General features: G+C 38.3%; 2 protein-coding genes across 2 annotated transcripts in view; both read left to right on the top strand.

The window, feature by feature from the left end:
• Window positions 1-3,293: 3,293 nt before the first annotated feature.
• Window positions 3,294-6,725, top strand: ZBTB6 (zinc finger and BTB domain containing 6). Its single transcript, XM_080820693.1, has 2 exons — window positions 3,294-3,359; window positions 4,730-6,725. Exon 2 carries the CDS (start codon window positions 4,739-4,741, stop codon window positions 6,005-6,007), a length of 1,269 nt encoding a protein of 422 aa, XP_080676819.1. The 5' UTR covers window positions 3,294-3,359; window positions 4,730-4,738; the 3' UTR covers window positions 6,008-6,725.
• Window positions 6,726-10,361: 3,636 nt separating this feature from the next.
• The window catches only part of RC3H2 (ring finger and CCCH-type domains 2), a 46,682-nt gene continuing 39,165 nt past the window's right edge, over window positions 10,362-17,878 (top strand). The window contains exons 1-2 of the mRNA XM_080820438.1: window positions 10,362-10,578; window positions 17,206-17,503. Of these exons, the coding sequence (XP_080676564.1) occupies window positions 17,273-17,503 (231 nt within the window). The 5' untranslated portion in view covers window positions 10,362-10,578; window positions 17,206-17,272. The remainder of the gene's footprint in view (window positions 10,579-17,205; window positions 17,504-17,878) is intronic.

Genomic DNA, 17,878 nt, shown 5'->3' with positions numbered 1-17,878 from the left:
TTTTGAAGTCAGGATTGCTCCAAGCACGCTTAAAATGTGCTCAAATATAATGGTCTCTCTAAAAAGGGGCTATTTGGGAGTCCGTCTGTGGACTTTGTTTTAGAGGGCTAGCCATCAGAAAGGTGAGTTTGGCCTTCACAGTTTTGTCTGGTGTAATCTCTGAATTCTCATTTCTTCCTGTACACTAGTTTCTAAAATGGATGAAAAAAGTGGATCACAGAGGAGCAATCAGGTTTTTGCGTTCAGATATTCCTATAAAGGTACACAGTCCCACCTTGCCATGTTTGATAGATCACTAATACAAAATTGATCTTCCAATATGGAAGAACACATTTTTCCCCCAAAAACACAACTGTGTTTTTCCCAAAGCACATGTTATAGTTCAGAAATAAAATTTTGAGTCTTAGTAGCTTTTGACTTATCGGTTAGATTTAGGTAATAGGAGTCTTAGAGTACTTAGAGAATCTTGAGAAATCGTATACTCCACCTCTTTTTTTTTAAGTTGGGGTATCCAGAGCTCAAAGAGGTGGCCTGGCCAAGGTTGGCCGAAGTAGAGAAGTGACTAAGAATGAGCTAATGTCTTCTTATTTCTCACTAGCTCTTGGCTTAAAAAGATACAGTACATGATCAAGAGTATATTAGCAAAAAGCTCCCAGTTTGTGCTTCACTTTTGGGAATCCCTGTTGGCTCTTTGAGACAGCCCAGAATTTACAAACAAAACATCACAGGAAGGATGTGTTTTTGTTTTTGTTTTTGTTTTTGTTTTTGGGGGAGGTTAGAGTGAATATTACATTCTTCTCAAGAAATTGACTGACTTGGTAGGTGGTGGTCAGGGAGGGAAAGGACAAGTAAGAATAATGTGAGAAGGATCAAAATGTGAAACTGATTTTTGTCTGGAAGCAGTGTTTATTTAGTTTCCATCAGGATTTTCTGTTTTTATTTTTGAGCTATGAGAATGCATGTACAGATAAACCAAAACTGAAGTTTAACTTGAATAGTCACAGGGAATTCTTAAAGTTGTTATAATTTAATGCATCTACATGTGAATCTGATTTGAGTTATAATTTCTACCTTTTGTTAAAACACTTAAAATGAGAATAAAATTGAGTAATAAGACCAGTAGGTATCTTATGCCTAAGGTCACTCATTTTTATGGTCTAATGATGCTACCTAGCATTCTGATTTTTATATGATCCAGCCAAAGAGTACCAAGTCTATGCAACGATGAGACATTAATATGTTAGCCGATGTTTTTCTGAACATCATTTCACCATAGGGAAATTTCAAGTTGGAGTGCTTTCTTTGCTTACATTCATATCCCGTTTTTGTTATTGGTTTGAAGACTAAAAGGCATGGGTTCAAGTAAGAGTGGTCTCTTTGGTTGGAGACTATTTCTGGGTTCATTCAGTAGTTGAGAAACATTTATTGGGCACATTTGTTGCCAGGCACTATGCTAGATACTGAGGATATGAAGGTAAGATTGCTAACAGTCCCTGCCATCACAGAGCTTATGGTCTCAAACGGTCTCATGTGGTCTTAGATAAGGTGATTTAAACTAGGAATAATAAAGAAAATGCCTTGCTTCCTTTGATTACTTAAAATCAGCATCTTGATGGTTTTTTATCAGTAAAACTTCTGGTTCCCACCTTTTGCAACTGCAAACCACTAAAGTGATTTACAGTCTCCTCCATTTCTTGGCTGGAGAGGTGTTCTGTTTCTGTGAGACATTTTCTTAATTTTGGTGGGACTTGACTTTTCTCCTTTGTTTATACATGTTTCTTAGATTGTATTGCAAAGTGGTCAAGTTAACTGATATCAAATACATTTTATAAGGGAAGATGATTTTCAAAACTAGTCATATTCTTATAGAGGAGGAAGATTTTTTTTAAAACCTTAAGTCATTCTGCATTTGTATTTTATGGATCCCTAGGCTAACTAAAAAGAACTCTCTTTACCATAGTTTGGTTTTTAAAAAATAACCGTGTGTCACCGTTATTTATTTATTATTTAATTTTAAAGACAAACTCCAAACTGAAGTAGCTCTGAGGTAAATCAGATGTGGTTTTGTTTTAGTTTCTTTATTAGAAGATCTATAAATGGAGGGTGACCAATGGCACCACTTCTAAAATATTGTCCTAAACAAACAAACCAGAATATTTTATTTCAGCTGGTGAATAGCTGTTCTAAATCTGTTGTATGTTAGACATACTATGAACTACCTCTTCACTTATTATGGGGAAGTTTCCTTAATAAAAGTGTGACAATTAAATCTCTGGTGTCAGTGGTTTCTTTTCTGTCTCCCTCCTGCTTTCCTTTCCATTCGCCTAAAATTTGAATAAGGAATGCTTTCTTCACTCCTGCTGTTTAAAACAGATATTAATCAAGTGCTCTGAGCATGGCTTCTGAAGCAAATCTGGTTAACTAGAAATTGTTAGTAGGGTCTTACTTCCAGGAGAACCTGTTAACTGAGGGGGTAGAGCTACTCCTTTTAAGAACTAGTTCAGACATTCCTTCATTTAGGAAATACTTAATGTCTACTCCATGCTAGATTTCGGGGATGCAAAGATCATAAATCACTGTCCGAAATACCTCCGCCCAGATGGGTCACAGATTTCAGTACAGGTATGATAACAATAATGAAGGCAGCCAAAGGGCTCACAGGTTCCCAACTGGGAGCCCACTAATTCAAGGGCAATTCAGAATGGCTTCAGGGACGACGTGATTTGTGAACGAGATTCTGAAGGATAAGTGGGGGGAGAGATGGAGCACGTGGAAAGAGACAGTCCCAAAGAGCAGATAGAAGGTCTGGGTTTGCCTAGAACTGGCCGGCGGGGAGGGGGTCGGGGGACGGTGACATCGCGACGGATGAGTGAAGATCCAGAGGTAGGGGCCAGATCCTGATGGTCATTAGGCAATCTCGAATGCCGACTTTTATGGCGGTCTCCTTTCCTCTGTCACATTTTAAGTTGTAGATGGCCCAGAGAGGAGAGAACCTGGCTTCCCAGTGATCCCATTCAGGGTGTTCCGATAGACGCGCTGTACTTCAGCCTCACAACCCGTCTGCGATACGGACACTGGGGAGAACTCACGAAGGGAAAGGCCCGCTCGCCGAAACTGGGGCAGGAGAGATGGGATTTGCCGGAACACGGGTGCCTCTCTGCCATTCCAGGAGCGGGGTGGGGTGGGGGGAGGGGGGATGAGGAAGGGAGAATGTCTGTGGATGTCCTTCCGGGACGCCCAGCGCACCCCAGCGAGGAGTAAAGCTAGTTGACACCGGATGTGTTTCCTCCCAAGCGAAGTCCACCTTCCGGCCTGGGCCGCCGCTGCTGCGGGAAGCTGAGCTCTGGCTCTCTGAGTCGGTGAGTGAGCGCGTTGGAGACCGGCAGGGTGGGAAGCCGGAAGAGGAGGAGGAAGGCAGCCAGGCGCGGGCAGGGAGGCTGCGCTGGTGCTGCAACCACCTGACGGACAGGGCCTGTGGTCCTGGGAGGCTTAGCTCGGGAAGATCTGTGTGTGGCGAGCTGCAGGATCTTCCAGGCCACCTTGGGTCCCGATCAGTTCAACAGATGTTCCCTCCGCTGTGCGTGCTCTGCGCCGGCCGCTGTGCTCCCTGCAGAAACTCAGATGAAGCAGGCACCTTTTCGTGGTGCTCTGGGAGCAGCTCACTGTCTGTTGGGGAGACAGGAGAAGTCACAGAAGTCCTAATTGATTTGGGTCTTAAAGGAGCCAAATTACTGGCTGAAAGAGGGTTTTAATGGAAACGTGCAAAAGTGTATTTGGTCTTCTTGTCTGGGCAGTGGTGAAAAATCTCAATATCGGAGGAGGTTTGATGAAAAAGAGAATATATTGAGGAAATATAAAGCCTTAAAGATGGCTAGGACTAAATAATGAGGGATCTTGTATTTGCTAAGAAGGGTAGGCTGTCCTGGAGGTAGAGGAGAGCAATGGAGGATTTAAAGTAGAAGAGAGGGACGCCTGGGTGACTCAGTTGCTTAAGCATCTGCCTTCAGCTCAAGTCATGATACTAGGGCCTTGGATGGAGTCCTACATTGGGCTCCCTGCTCAGCAAGAGGTCTGCTTCTCCTTCTTCCTCTGCCCCCTCCCCCTACTCGTGTTCACTCTTGCTAGCGCTCTCGCTCTCTCTCTCCCTCTCTGAAATAAATAAAAAGACTTTAAAAAATAAAGCAGAAAAGAGAAATTTTTTTAAAAAGTTTTAAGAGGTGTTGGTTCTGGTGGCACTTAGGAGGGTAGGTTGGAATATGGGAGAGTGTGGTATCAAGGAGACCTGTTGGAAGACCTTGCGAAGGTCCAAGGGAAAAGAAGGAGGACCTGCAGTAGTGTGGTGCAGAATAGGAAATTTGGACATTACATTCAGGTTTCTAATGTGAGAAACTACGTTAAGTCCCCTTACTAGTGGGCATTAGCAGCATCTTGGACCACAAAACAGCTAAAATTTAGCCAAGGAGAGAAACAGAACCCATTAAGTACAACTCCAGTGTAATAGGTGCTGTAACAAAATTACGAAGAACAGGCCATGAGATCATAAAGAAATGTGTTTTCATTTTCTCAGTTTTGCAATGGTGGCATAGGAGTTCACTCTTTGCACCTAGATCAGAATTTGAATCTTCTTTTACCCAATTCAGGTTTGGGATTTTTTTCTTCTTTTTTACCATCACAATGTAGGAAAGCATTCCCTATCTTTACATCAACGTTTGTGTTTTCTTTTGCATAGATTGTGACCATGGCTGCTGAATCTGATGTTCTGCACTTCCAGTTTGAACAGCAAGGAGATGTAGTCTTGCAGAAAATGAATCTCTTGAGACAGCAGAATTTATTTTGTGATGTGTCCATTTATATCAATGACACCGAGTTCCAGGGCCACAAGGTGATTTTAGCTGCTTGCTCCACTTTCATGAGAGATCAGTTTTTACTCACACAGTCAAAACATGTCAGAATCACCATCCTGCAGAGTGCAGAAGTTGGCAGAAAACTGTTGCTCTCTTGCTATACTGGAGCACTTGAAGTTAAAAGGAAAGAGCTTTTGAAATATTTGACTGCTGCTAGTTACCTGCAGATGGTTCACATTGTGGAAAAGTGCACAGAAGCTTTGTCAAAGTATCTGGAAATTGATCTTTCTATGAAAAATAATCAACATACTGACTTGTGTCAATCCTCTGATCTGGATGTTAAGAATGAAGAAGAAAACTCAGATAAAGACTGTGAGATTATTGAAATTTCAGAAGATAGTCCTATAAACATAGATTTTCATGTAAAAGAAGAGGAAAGCAATGCTTTACAGTCTACAGTAGAGTTGACATCAGAGAGAAAGGAAGTGAAGTCACCAGAGCTATCTTCAGTAGACATTGGTTTTAAAGATAATGAAATTTGTATCCTCCACGTGGAATCTATTAGTACTGCCAGTGTAGAAAATGGGCAGTTTTCACAGCCTTGTACCTCTTCAAAAGCAAGCATGTATTTCTCTGAAACACAGCATTCACTGATCAATTCTACAGTTGAGAGCAGAGTGGCAGAAGTTCCTGGGAATCAAGATCAGAGCTTATTTTGTGAGAATACTGAAGGAAATCATGGTACAGTGAGTGAGATTCAGAATCTGGAGGATGCTTATTCACTGAGGCACCAGTGCCCCAGGTGTCCTCGAGGATTTCTTCACGTTGAAAATTATCTGCGCCACCTGAAGATGCATAAGCTCTTCTTGTGCCTACAGTGCGGGAAAACATTTACGCAGAAGAAAAATCTCAACCGGCATATTCGAGGGCACATGGGCATACGGCCCTTTCAGTGTACTGTGTGCTTGAAGACATTTACTGCTAAAAGCACACTTCAGGACCACTTGAATATACACAGTGGAGATCGCCCATACAAATGCCACTGTTGTGACATGGATTTCAAGCACAAATCTGCCCTTAAAAAGCACTTAACCTCTGTGCATGGCAGAAGCAGTAGTGAAAAACTACCCAGGCATGATCTCAAAAGGCAAAATCTGCTGTAATTAGAACCACACCTTGCTATATAAGCCTTATATCATAGTTAGGCGAGTTTTTCTACAGAAATGCAGCATATGTTATATTGCATCCCCTGCACCCCCCCCATCTTTGGGTCTTAATTTTGGTCTGCCTACACATGTTATTCTTTCTGAACTTCTACTAGCGGTTCCAAAGTGTGGGAGACACAATAAAGCTAATGGGATGCTGTCTTATCTCGTACAGTATATGTAAGTCCCAATGGTATATCTAGAGAAATAATGTTTCGCTCTTAAAAATTCCTGATTCTAGTGACAGAGAATCCAGCAGTATTTCTAAATTCTGATTTTTGACTCTAGATAAATGATGTACATGTAAAATCCCAACCACATTATAATTTTAATGAATTAGGTTAATAGGAAGAGAAAATAGACTTCAAAACATGCTGTAATCCATTATTAATTCTTTGTAGGACTAGCGAAAAAAAAACTTTTTTTAAACAAACTGGTTGGATTCTGAAGCTAAGCACCAAGGTACTTGTTTTAAACTGTAAGGGAACACACTTCAAATTCACTTGGGAGTAGTAGAATTTCCTTGGACATGGGCTAAAATTCCTTAAAATAATGTTTCCATGATTTGTTAGTATACATATTTTAGAAATGATTAATCAAGCCCAAGTTTCTTGATTTTATTTCATGCAGTTATATTTAATAATTTTATGACCAATAAAATTATACCATTGGCATGAAGCTTTGAAAATTTTCTTTTTCTTTTTTTAAAGATTTTATTTATCTATTTGACAGAGAAATCACAAGTAGGCAGAGAGAGAGGGGGAAGCAGGCTCCCCGCTGAGCAGAGAGCCTGATGTGGGGCTTGATCCCAGGACCCTGAGATCATGACCCGAGCAGAAGGCAGAGGCCTAACCACTGAGCCACCCAGGCGCCCCTCGGAAAATTTTCCTTTAGAAATTGCAACTTTACCAAAGATACTTTGCTGTTTCCTCTCTTAAATTCATTTTATTTTTTAATTTTTTAGCTAACATAAACTAACACTGACACTTGTTTTTGGTCCACATTTTCATGAATTTTAACACATGTAGATTTTGTTCAACCACCACTGCAATCAGGATACAGAACATTCCATCATCCCTAAAAACTCCATTATGATGCCCCTTTGTAATCAACTCCCCCACCTATCTTTAAATCCTGGTAACAGTTGCTATTGCTATCATTTTCCTTTTCTGGAATGACATGAGGGGATCTTGTAGTATGTACCCTTGTGAGATGATCTTTTTCACCACACAGAATGCCATTGGATTCATTTATGTAGTGTGTATCAACAGTTGATTGCCTTTTTTACTTTGAATTGGCAATATATATTATCTTGCTGTCACTAGATGAACAGTTTAAATAAATATGGTTAGCTATTGGTGTTCTCTTAATTGTTAACTCTTTTCATTTATATTAATGCAATTTTCATTTACCACATGTTGGTAAAAATCCTAACCATCCCTAGAGTTTTATTCTGTATTTCCAGAAATGTGCCAAAAGCAAAACCATGACCGTATGGTTATTTTTGTGAGTGTAATATTTTGATTGTGTTATGAGCCATTGCTCTCTACTATCCCTGTGTACAAAGAACACAAAACCTTTTGTTGTCAAAGCAAAGATTAAAATCTATTGCCTGGCAAATCATACTCTCTAAAATGCAGGAACAAAGTAGTTAGGGAAGCCTGACTGGATGCATCTTACTTTCAAGATGTTCTATTTCTCCTCAACTCGCCTCAGCTTTATGTAGAATTTCTGCTATACTTAGGTTCTGAAGCCCTTCCACATTTGAAAATGTAATATACTTTGTACCATTTATAAGAATTTTGTGATTGATCACATGTTGATAGTTATAAATGTTAAATATCCTTTTTCTGATACTTTTGTGAAAAATATATTCTCTGTAGAATTTTAACTCTCGGAGACACTTTAAAGAATCCAGCTCTCATCTTTGATAAGAAAACCAACTTCATAACCCCCTCCCCCAGCAATGTCACTTGTTAGTGACATTGGACAGGTCACCTCTCTACCAGTTTTTCTTAAATTAATATGTAAAACATCAACTTTGGACTTCGTAACTTGTAAGATCATTTCCAGGTCCAAAAATCTATGATTTTATACTTAAATCTTCCTGAGTTTCTAAGAACAGAGAAGAGGGGAAAGCAAGAGAGGAAAGTTTTGTGTCTTTATGAATGTTGCTCTTTGAGTACTACTTTGGAGACAGAATTTTTCTAAAGTAAATAGTGTTTTTCTTCAATGGAGAACATGATAGTGCAGCGTTAAAATTTCTTTCCGATTTGATCTATGATTGGCCATGATTGTAGTTATGAAAACATTTCCCTTTCAGAAATAGTTTGTGCTTGAAGTACTTTTCTTATTTTTGCTTCCTAGGATGAAATTTTCTGGGGGAGGGCTAGAGATGGGAGGGAAGGGTAAAAGAATAGTAATAAACTGGTTTTTTAGGAATCGGTATCTACTATCCTTGATGTTTGGAAAAAATTATGGTTGAAATATGTTTAAGTTTTATGTGTGCCTTGTAAGATTCTTGTGACATTTTTTGTAAGCACTTTGAGATATTTGCTTGGGGGAAGGGTTGTTTTGTGAAAGTGATGGTTGTTATTTATTTTTATTTATTCCTGTCCAGTAGCAGAGAGTGATCTCAGAACATTCCTAGGACAGTGTCTGTTTGCATGATGTATATAAACAATTCCAGGAAAATGGAATCTTTAAAAATGCAGGTATGGCAAAGTAAAGTGTTGAATTTATTCATTTAAAGCACTCACTTTTTGTTGTTTGTGTTTCTGATATGTTGGGGGAAAATGCACCATGTTTGAGTTCAGCCTCTCCATTTACTGCATTTATGTATAAAGGGTCTTGGAAAGTTAATTGTTACTTTGGTATAAGAGAAAATTCTTGCTGTTTTTTTCTTGGATGTAACTATTCTGTATGTTTACATTAAAAAAAAACAATAAACTGGAGATGGGAATGGAGAACTTTGTGTTATGTCTACATCTGTGAATTTTAAAGAAGGAAACTATTTCTTCTGGCCATTCATTCAGTGAAAGAATATTTACTGAGTCTTTATAGTATTAGAAGTTAGGTATGCAGAGAAAAATCCCTGCTCTCATGAAAGTTGTATTCTAGTGGAAGGAGAAAAACAGTAAACAAGTAAAATCGGTGTATATCAGATTTTGAAAATGAAGTTGGAGAAAATAAAGCAGGGGTAGAAAGTGCCAGGGAATGGAAATCGGGATTATAATTTTAACTGTGATGGTCAGGCCACCTTCGAAAAATCTTAGCAGACTGTCATATACACTATCCAGTAGAATAATATGTGTGTGTCTATATACATGTATATTTGAATATATATGAATATATACATATATCTTTACAGTACATAAACTACTTGTTCATATGTCTTTTAATTCATAGTGGATTTACTTTCATACATAACCTTTGGCGGACATCTGGTTTCACATAGGAAAGTGCCTTGAGTTTAATTACAACTCATGGCCATTTTTCTTAGTCTGTGTTTTTCAGTTTCTCAGTAACAGAATATGTAGTATCTGCCTTTTAGGATTATTTTAATGAGTGAATAAATAAAAACCAAAATCAATGGTAAAAGTGAAATTTTTATTACCTAACACAGGACCTAGCACATGGTAAGCACTTTATAAATGCTAATTCCCTTATTTCTCTGCTTCTTCATCTTAAAAAATACATAATTTAGGCTTTACAGTTTGCTGTGAAAAATCCTTCAACAAGTATTGAGATATTAATTGAATTTTTATCCTTGTCAGCTTAAGAGTTAAGTTTTCTTTTTAAGAAGGAGATCTGTGTTCGTGCCTGCCAAGCAAATGCTTTTCTTTTCCTTTTTTTTTTTTTTAATAGGGAGATTGTTTGGCAAATATGTGGAGGGATTGAGGGAACGGGTCAGTATTTGATTACCGGAGAGTGCATAGAATATAATACAGATATATCAGATCATGCTCAATGGAGACTACCTTTTCACGAGGGGAGTCAGACTCTGTCTCACATCAGTGTCTAGGAGGCTGACTCAAAGTGCTGATGAAGGTGCAGGGAGTTTCCCATCAACCCTTTCGGCTTGTCTAGGCCTCCTAACAGCACCTCCCACAGTGCTCCGGGGCTCCCTAGTCACGTGACAGGGGTGGTTAGACTCGACCAGAGGGAAGCTGATGCGCAGTCCAGGTGGCGGGGGCTACTACTCTTTCCTTCCACCTCCTTAACTCCCAGTCCTGCGTGATCTCGCGTGAAAGAGGCAGTATCTTCTCGCGAGAGCTAGGTCGGGATCCCTCCAGGACCGCCTCCGTGGAGAGGAGGAGGAGGAGGCGGAGGCGGAGGGAGGAGGAGGAGGCCCCGTCGCGGCCTCCGCCGCCGCCAACGGGGCTGTCCCTATAGCTCCCGATGGAGTTTGAGGTCGTGAAACCGCCGCCGAGCTCTGCCCCGGCGAGACGAGGCGCCTCCGTCTCCGAGCCGCGCCGTCGCGGGGCTCCCGGGAGCGGCCCTTAGCGACCCCGCCCGGGCCCCCACAGGTAGGGCGGGGGCGGGCACGATGCGGCTGGGGCCCTAGCTCGGGTCCCTAAGTCCTCGGCGGTCGGGCGGGAGACCGGTCTCAGCCCCGGGCCTGTGTGCTGTCGTCGCCGGTGCCCCGAGGGTTGGGAACTGAGGGCCGCACCTGACACTCGGACCCGGCCCGGAGTCCGGGGCCTGCGGAGGCCCCTCTCTGGTAGGGCTTTTTCAATACCGAGCGCCCGGCGCAAATGGCCACCTCCCTTCGACACCGGCGGAGGAGAAGCCTCTGACCCCTAAGGAACCCACCCAAGCAGAGGCCCCGGTTCTCTCTCCCTTTTCTACACCAGCTGGCGAGAGGGCTTTTGGAGGAGGTCCTCGAAACCAAGCCCTCTCTTAGCTTTTCGGCGTTCTGTCCCGGGGCTTCGCGAGATCCCAGAGCAGGGATGGTGGAGGCGATCTGAGTGGTAAATAGGGACCGCGGCCAAACAATGCCCTGGGAGGGCTTAACCTCCTGGGAGGGAGATGGCCGGACCAGAGTGGTTGCACAGTGAATGTGACGGAGCAATGGCACGAAACACGGCCAGGGAATTCTGCTGTGGCTTTCTTCTTTCCCTCTTTCATTTTTCCTTCTTGGGGAAGCCTCTTAAGGAGACTCTTCCACCATCTTAGAAGAATGGTAGAAAGCATCTTTGTTTCTCAGAAGCAGCTCTACTTTTCTCTGCCCTTAGCTTTCAGGAAGGGAGAACATGAGAGTAGCTGTCATTTCCATCCTTCTAATCACAGAGGAGTTTAAGATACCGGCAGGTAGAACCTTGACACCGAAATAGTCTCAAGTAATCACTGACATAAAGTAGATCTAATCTCGTGATTCACAGCCTGTTTTATTTTTAAATAACCATCTAGGTTCCCTTCTTTTAATTCCTGCTCTCTCCTTACCTGGGTCCCTTTTTAATTCCTGCTCTCCCCCAAACTGCTGAAATGCTTAAGTAATCTTTTCTCCATTTTTGTATTAGTCAAACTATTAAATTCTAATAGGAGCTTTTGATTAACCTGAGAATGCAAACGTTGCTACACTACACTGATATGATTTCACCCAAAAGCAAAAAAACAAAATGTTTTAGTTAGCCTGTGCAGCCTTTTTCTAGTTAAATACACAAATTTAGTTAAGGCTTCTTCAAACATTAAGAAAAGTTTATGGATTTTGCTATTATTACCTTCTTTTATCTATCTAAAAAGCAACACCACTGTTAAAACATCCTTTTCTTGTGCTGTTTACTTCCCCATTAGTTTTTGAAGGAAGAGAGGCCATTAAATCCTGTCAAATTTTTAAATGTTATTTTCGTTAATTTGGAAATTCATGTTTTCCAAATTTTAGAGTTAGGAAAATTGCTAGAAGGACGAAATGTTAAGCGTATATTGTTTAGAAAAAGCAGATGTTAAAATTCAAATTGCCTCCTATTATTTGAAGATTGAATTGCAGTCATGTTCATTAGTGGATCCTCTGAGTTATCCCTGATCTGTTATTACTGTTGTGTTGACCTGACACTTAAGACTTATGTCCTTTGTTCATATGTTTTCATTAATTCATGTTCTGCTTTTGTAATTTGCTATATCTTCCAGTCTGAAAAAGCTAACAAAAATTCTTTTGGTGGGGAAAGCTTTCTTTTAACACAAAATTTTGTGTTCGGAAATAGAACTTTGAAGCTATATGCAGTATCTAAGAATGCTAAATAAACTTACAACAAGGCCTTATTATAATAAGCACTTACTGTTTTGGTTGGACTGCATTGAAGTTTCACTTTCTAGTTATGGAAAAAGGAAGCATGTGGTAAAATAAAGCTAGCTGAAAATTAAAAGTATGTTTTGCTTCCAATCTGGTAACTCTCTTAAGTTACATCTTTATGTTTCTCAGGTTTTCTAGTTTAGTGAAAACTTCTTAAGTGTAGTTGTGACTTTCACCTCAGATTCTTAATAAATACTACTTTTGACTATTGCTTTATAATTTTAAGTACTCTGGAATAGCACTGTCCAATACAAGCCAATAGCCACATGTGGCAATTGAGCACTTGAAATGTGGCTAGTGTGAGTTGAGATGTGGTATAAATGTAAAGTAAAATACACACCAGATTTCAGAGACCTAGTGCAAAGAATAATAATTGAGGCTATCTTAATAATTTTTTATGTTAATTACATGTCAAAATGATATTTTAGATAAATTGGGTTAAATTATACTTTTAAAATTATTTTCATCTGTTTTCCCTTTTTTAATATGCCTACTAGAAAACTTTACTTGTAGCTCACATTGTGTTTCTATTAGACAGCACTGTTTATTTTATTATTATTATTATTAAAGATTTTATTTATTTCTTTGACAGAGAGAGAATGAGAGCACAAGCAGGGGGAGTGGCAGACAGAGGGAGAAGGAGAAGCCGGCTCCCCGCAGAGTGGGGGAGCCCGATGTGGGACTTGATCCCAGGACCTGGGGATCATGACCTGAGACGAAGGCAGTTGCTTAACCAACTGAGCCACCCAGGTGCCCCTAGATAGCACTGTTTAAAACAACACTGCCCTTCTGAGAAATAAATTACCCGAATAAAAGTAAGCACTTGAAAACCAAAAATTTCCTGACAGTATCATCTTGCAATCAGAGTAATCAAAAGACTAATGACTTTGGTAATATGAAGGATAAAGTTCTCAAGTGGCCATTAGTGATAGGCAGAGGTGAGTAAGTTCTGTCTCAAAAATAAGTATTGTTCCTGTCTTGTCATCACTAAAGCAAAGCTTTATTGGATATGATAATTAAAATAGAAAATTATTGCATTAGTGTTATACTAGAAGACATGAGAAGTTAAATCTTATACTGATTAAAAAACTGAGTTTATGGGATGCCTGGGTGGCTCAGTCAGTTAACGTCTGTCTGCCTTTAGCTCAGATCATGATCCCAGGATCCTGGGATGGAGTCCCACATTGGGCTCCCCCTATTTTGCGGGGAGCCTGCTTCTCCTTCTTCCTCTGCCTGCCACTCCCCCTGCTTTTGCTCTCTGTCTCTCTCTCACTGACAAATAAATAAATAAAATCTTTAAAAAATAAAAATAAAAAACTGAGTTCAATCTCAGCGTGAATTTAAGAAAAAGTTGGGTCTTACACTTTGCTAACTTATACTAAAGTCACTTATAATAGCAGTCTTTAAAACTGTACTTCAATTCCTTTTCCTCCAGTCCCTTTAGTATGAGTGCTGAGTTTTAGAGTTTGTAGATTATTTCCATTGGTTTTGTTTGCTGTTTTATAGGCTAAGGTCTCATTTGTACCTGGTGCTTTAAATATAATTTTTGAAGTCCAAACTAATTATTTGTAAGGTTTCTGAATTGAGAAGTACTTCTGAGTACTTTTCAGTAGCTTAAATTCCTCACGTAGGTGAACTAAAATGAAAACAATGAATGTCTTAACAGACTTGAGCCCTAATGTTTACATTTTTATGAAGAGAATTGTAAAATACTAGATACTTTTCATTATACAGTAGTGAAAGAATTATAACCTTTATTCTGGCATTTTAAAATCAGGTGGCATAGTCCAGAACTGGCTGCATAATGTCATGGTGGACTAATAACAAAAATTGAGAGTACTTAGCTGGTATGCTGTTTGCTCTTAATAAAGCAATGCATAATTTGCATCGTATAAGAGAAGCCTGTTAATTACTCTTTCTATTTTACAAGTTAGTATTCATAACAGGGAACTTACAGCCTGGAAAATTACTTCAGGAAAATCTTTTTAAGGTCGGGCTCTAATGGAATGTTTCTTCTCTGCTCTATCTTGCTATTCTTCTTCAGTTTTACTAACAAGTAACTGAAAACTACTTAGTTAATTCAATTAATTTAATTAGAATGGTTTTCCTACATAGTCTCTTTACGTATTTAGAGTTGTGGGCTTTTTGTTTGTTTTGAGTTTTGGCTTTTTAATCCATTTTATCTCACTTTGAGATATTTTGGGAGTATCTTCAAGTTTGATACTTGACTCTTAACTCTAAGTGTTATTAGCAATTTAGACTTCCATAGAGTCAAGTAAATTACTATGGAATTATTAGTATAAATCTGGAAGTCTTATCCATCAGTATATATTCTTTGCTTGCTATGGTTCATGTAGATGATTGTTAAATTATAAAGACAATAAGGTATTTATCATTTTGGGTGATAAAAATACTTCCTAGGTAAATGTTTATGAAGTTCCTTTTTTCAAGAAATGAAAGACAAAAAAAAAATGAAAGTCACTTTTGCTATCATGAATTAAAAATTTTGGTGGAATATATAAGCTACTTCTGTGTTTTAGATAAAATGTTATCTTCTCTTTATCTTAATTGAGGAATCTAGAATTTATTGATAATGGTACTGAAGAAAAAATATTTTAAAAAATCAAACTTTTCTTTTTGACTTATATAAGGAGAATTCAGTACATATTTTCCTGTCAGAAAGTTAGACTCTGACACATAGCAGGAGAATTTGGCAGAATTACTGACAAGTTTTGGCAGAATTTTTCTTTTTTTTTTTTTTTAAGGTATTAATTCACTTTCTACCAGAAGTCAAACTTCTCAGCATTAATTATATTACAGTATCTGGTGTTTGTAGACTTGGAAACACATGTGGGATATTATAACATAAAACTATCAATTATATTCTGGAGTAGTTTGAAGTACTTGAAAACTAACAGGTGAAAGAAAATATAAAAGATAGCATTTTTATGTTTAGTTCAAACTTAAATGGCTTCTCCCACCCCCTACTCATTTACTAATGTAAACTATTTCAGGATGATCTTGGAAAATGAAATAAGGAAAATTGTTTTCTACTAGTGTCCTGTTACCCAGTGTCTGTGATACCGTAACCCACAAAATTATAGCATTTCCAAACAGGTGGCCATTATGAAAAAATAGATGCAGTGTCTTGTGATAAATATTGTATCAGTTCAGGTTATTAACTACATTAGGGCTCTCAGTAGTAGATTCAAGATAAAATGCCTTCTTCCTCAGAGGCCTTTTCCTTGTATAATTCTACAACCTGGAAAACTGAACATTTCAAATGTTAAATAGTTTAAAGAAGTGGTATGTTCACCTGTTCAGTGCTCATCTCTGAAGTTGGAAGTAGATTAATCAGGTTTAAGATTGATGGCAGTAATAAATGTCGCAATGTAAAGATATAAGGTAAAAGGTATAAAATTAAGTATAACTTGCAAGATTTTGCTAGTTTAAAAATAAAGATATTAGAACTTTACATTAGAACTGTTTGAGGAGAAATTTGTACAGGGTGCTTTTTATATAACAAGCCCTGTGATTCATTTACCAAGATATTTTTTGAAACCTTAGTTTTTGTTGAACATAGAAGCAAAATAAAGGCTAACAGAATTTTTCATTTGGATGTGGAGATATTGGAGAATCATCAGTTACATACTTTTTCTGTCTTGTGTATGACTCTAGTTTTAAACATCTGATTTCTGTGCAACTAAGATATTTGGGTTGGTAAACATTCTTAGGAAATAAAGTAGTGGCTGTTTAATTGCCCTAAATACCTAGATTTCTGTTCACTAGAGAGCCTTTGTCCGACTTATGTAAGTTTTGAATTGGAAAATATGAAAAGTTTGTGAAATGTAGAGTGTTCAAGTTAGGTATCTAAAGATTTCAAATTAGAGTGCATATAGTTTTGATACCAAATATTTTATTTTATTACAAATCATGGAATAAACATTTTAATCTTAGGAAAAAGAATTCTATCATTTTTTCCATGTGCCTTTTAATCGTATGTAAAGATAAAAATTTATATTTTGCTTTTTTTTCTGATTAGAATTATTAGATGAGAATATTGCTTTATTCTTCCCATATCTTGCTCATTGGACCTGACAATTTGGGGTTGTTTGTCTATAGCTTTGTCTTACTAAAAGATATGTTTTGTCGAAAGTATTGTAGGGAACCACATTCTAGATTTGTAAGACAATTTTTTTCAACTTTGGCACTGTATTTCTGTATCTTAAGGTTAGCACCTTTTTTTTTTTCTGACAAACTGCTCTATCATCATCTCAGATAATTTGATTTTTGGTACCTTTGTTAGCCTCATAGTCAAATCTTGACCAGAGATTTCCTCTTTCATGAAGCTCCCGAGTTGAACATAATCGTTGTCTGACTTGGTCATGCAGGTAGCTTGACTCACTATGACACTTGACTCACTATGATATTCTTTAGATCAATAGTTTTCAAAGTCCAGTAACTCTTAGACCATTTTTTTACTATGTTTGGGGATAGTAGCTATCCAGAAAACCCCAAGCAGTCCAAAGTAATTTGTATTCTAAAAATGAAACATGGAAAGTTAATCTACTTATTTGATGTGGTCGTTAAGAAAAATACATAAAAGTTTTGAGAGTCCACTGTTACTTGAGCAACCAGTATAAACATGTTTAGTTGAAAAGGACACTATTCAGATATTGTTTCTGGACAAAATTCCAGAAATTTAACAAATTCAGCAAATAGATTTAAAGAAAAAGACATCCAAACCATATAAAATTATTCAGAGTGTTTTAGGTTTTGAAGCTATGATGGTTGACTTAAGCAGTTAACTCTTAAAAGGTGAATGATGAGTATGTTGTTAATTCTTACTTTTGTCCATTTCCAGCTTACAAAACACTACACAGCAAAATAATGATCTGCTAGACTGCTAACCCGGGCATCCAGCTTCCACAATGCCTGTGCAGGCAGCTCAATGGACAGAATTTCTGTCCTGTCCAATCTGCTATAATGAATTTGATGAGAATGTGCACAAACCCATAAGTTTAGGTTGTTCACACACTGTTTGCAAGACCTGCTTGAATAAACTTCACCGAAAAGCTTGTCCTTTTGACCAGACTGCCATCAACACAGACATTGATGTGCTTCCTGTCAACTTCGCACTTCTCCAGTTAGTTGGAGCCCAGGTAAGCTTTCAAGATTTTACTAATTTGCTATATGTAATAATTAGAGAACTTTGTTCATTAAGGGGGGTACAGAGTGTGTCTAGTGATACTTGAGACCGCAAAAATATTCAGTGTACCTGATGTCATGATTATATTCTGCAAAAGATTTCCTTTAGTTAATGTCATATAAATTCCATTATAGTTATGTGTTTGTGTTCAGCGCAGTGGTCAAAACTTATGTTTATAAGTGATTTTGGTGGATAAGGAACATTTTTAAATAAGCATATTCATTAGGTGATATGAAAAGAAATATAATCAAAGCTTTGGCTAGATACCAACCAACTAGGACCCTCAAATGGAGGTTTTAGAGTCTTTTTTTTTTTAACTTCACTTGAC

Source organism: Martes martes (genome assembly GCF_963455335.1).
Source record: "Martes martes genome assembly, chromosome: 12".
In the NCBI taxonomy this organism is placed as follows: Eukaryota; Metazoa; Chordata; class Mammalia; order Carnivora; family Mustelidae; genus Martes; species Martes martes.
The sequence above is the reverse complement of the archived record's forward strand: the minus strand, read 5'-3'. Positions and strand labels throughout refer to the sequence as shown.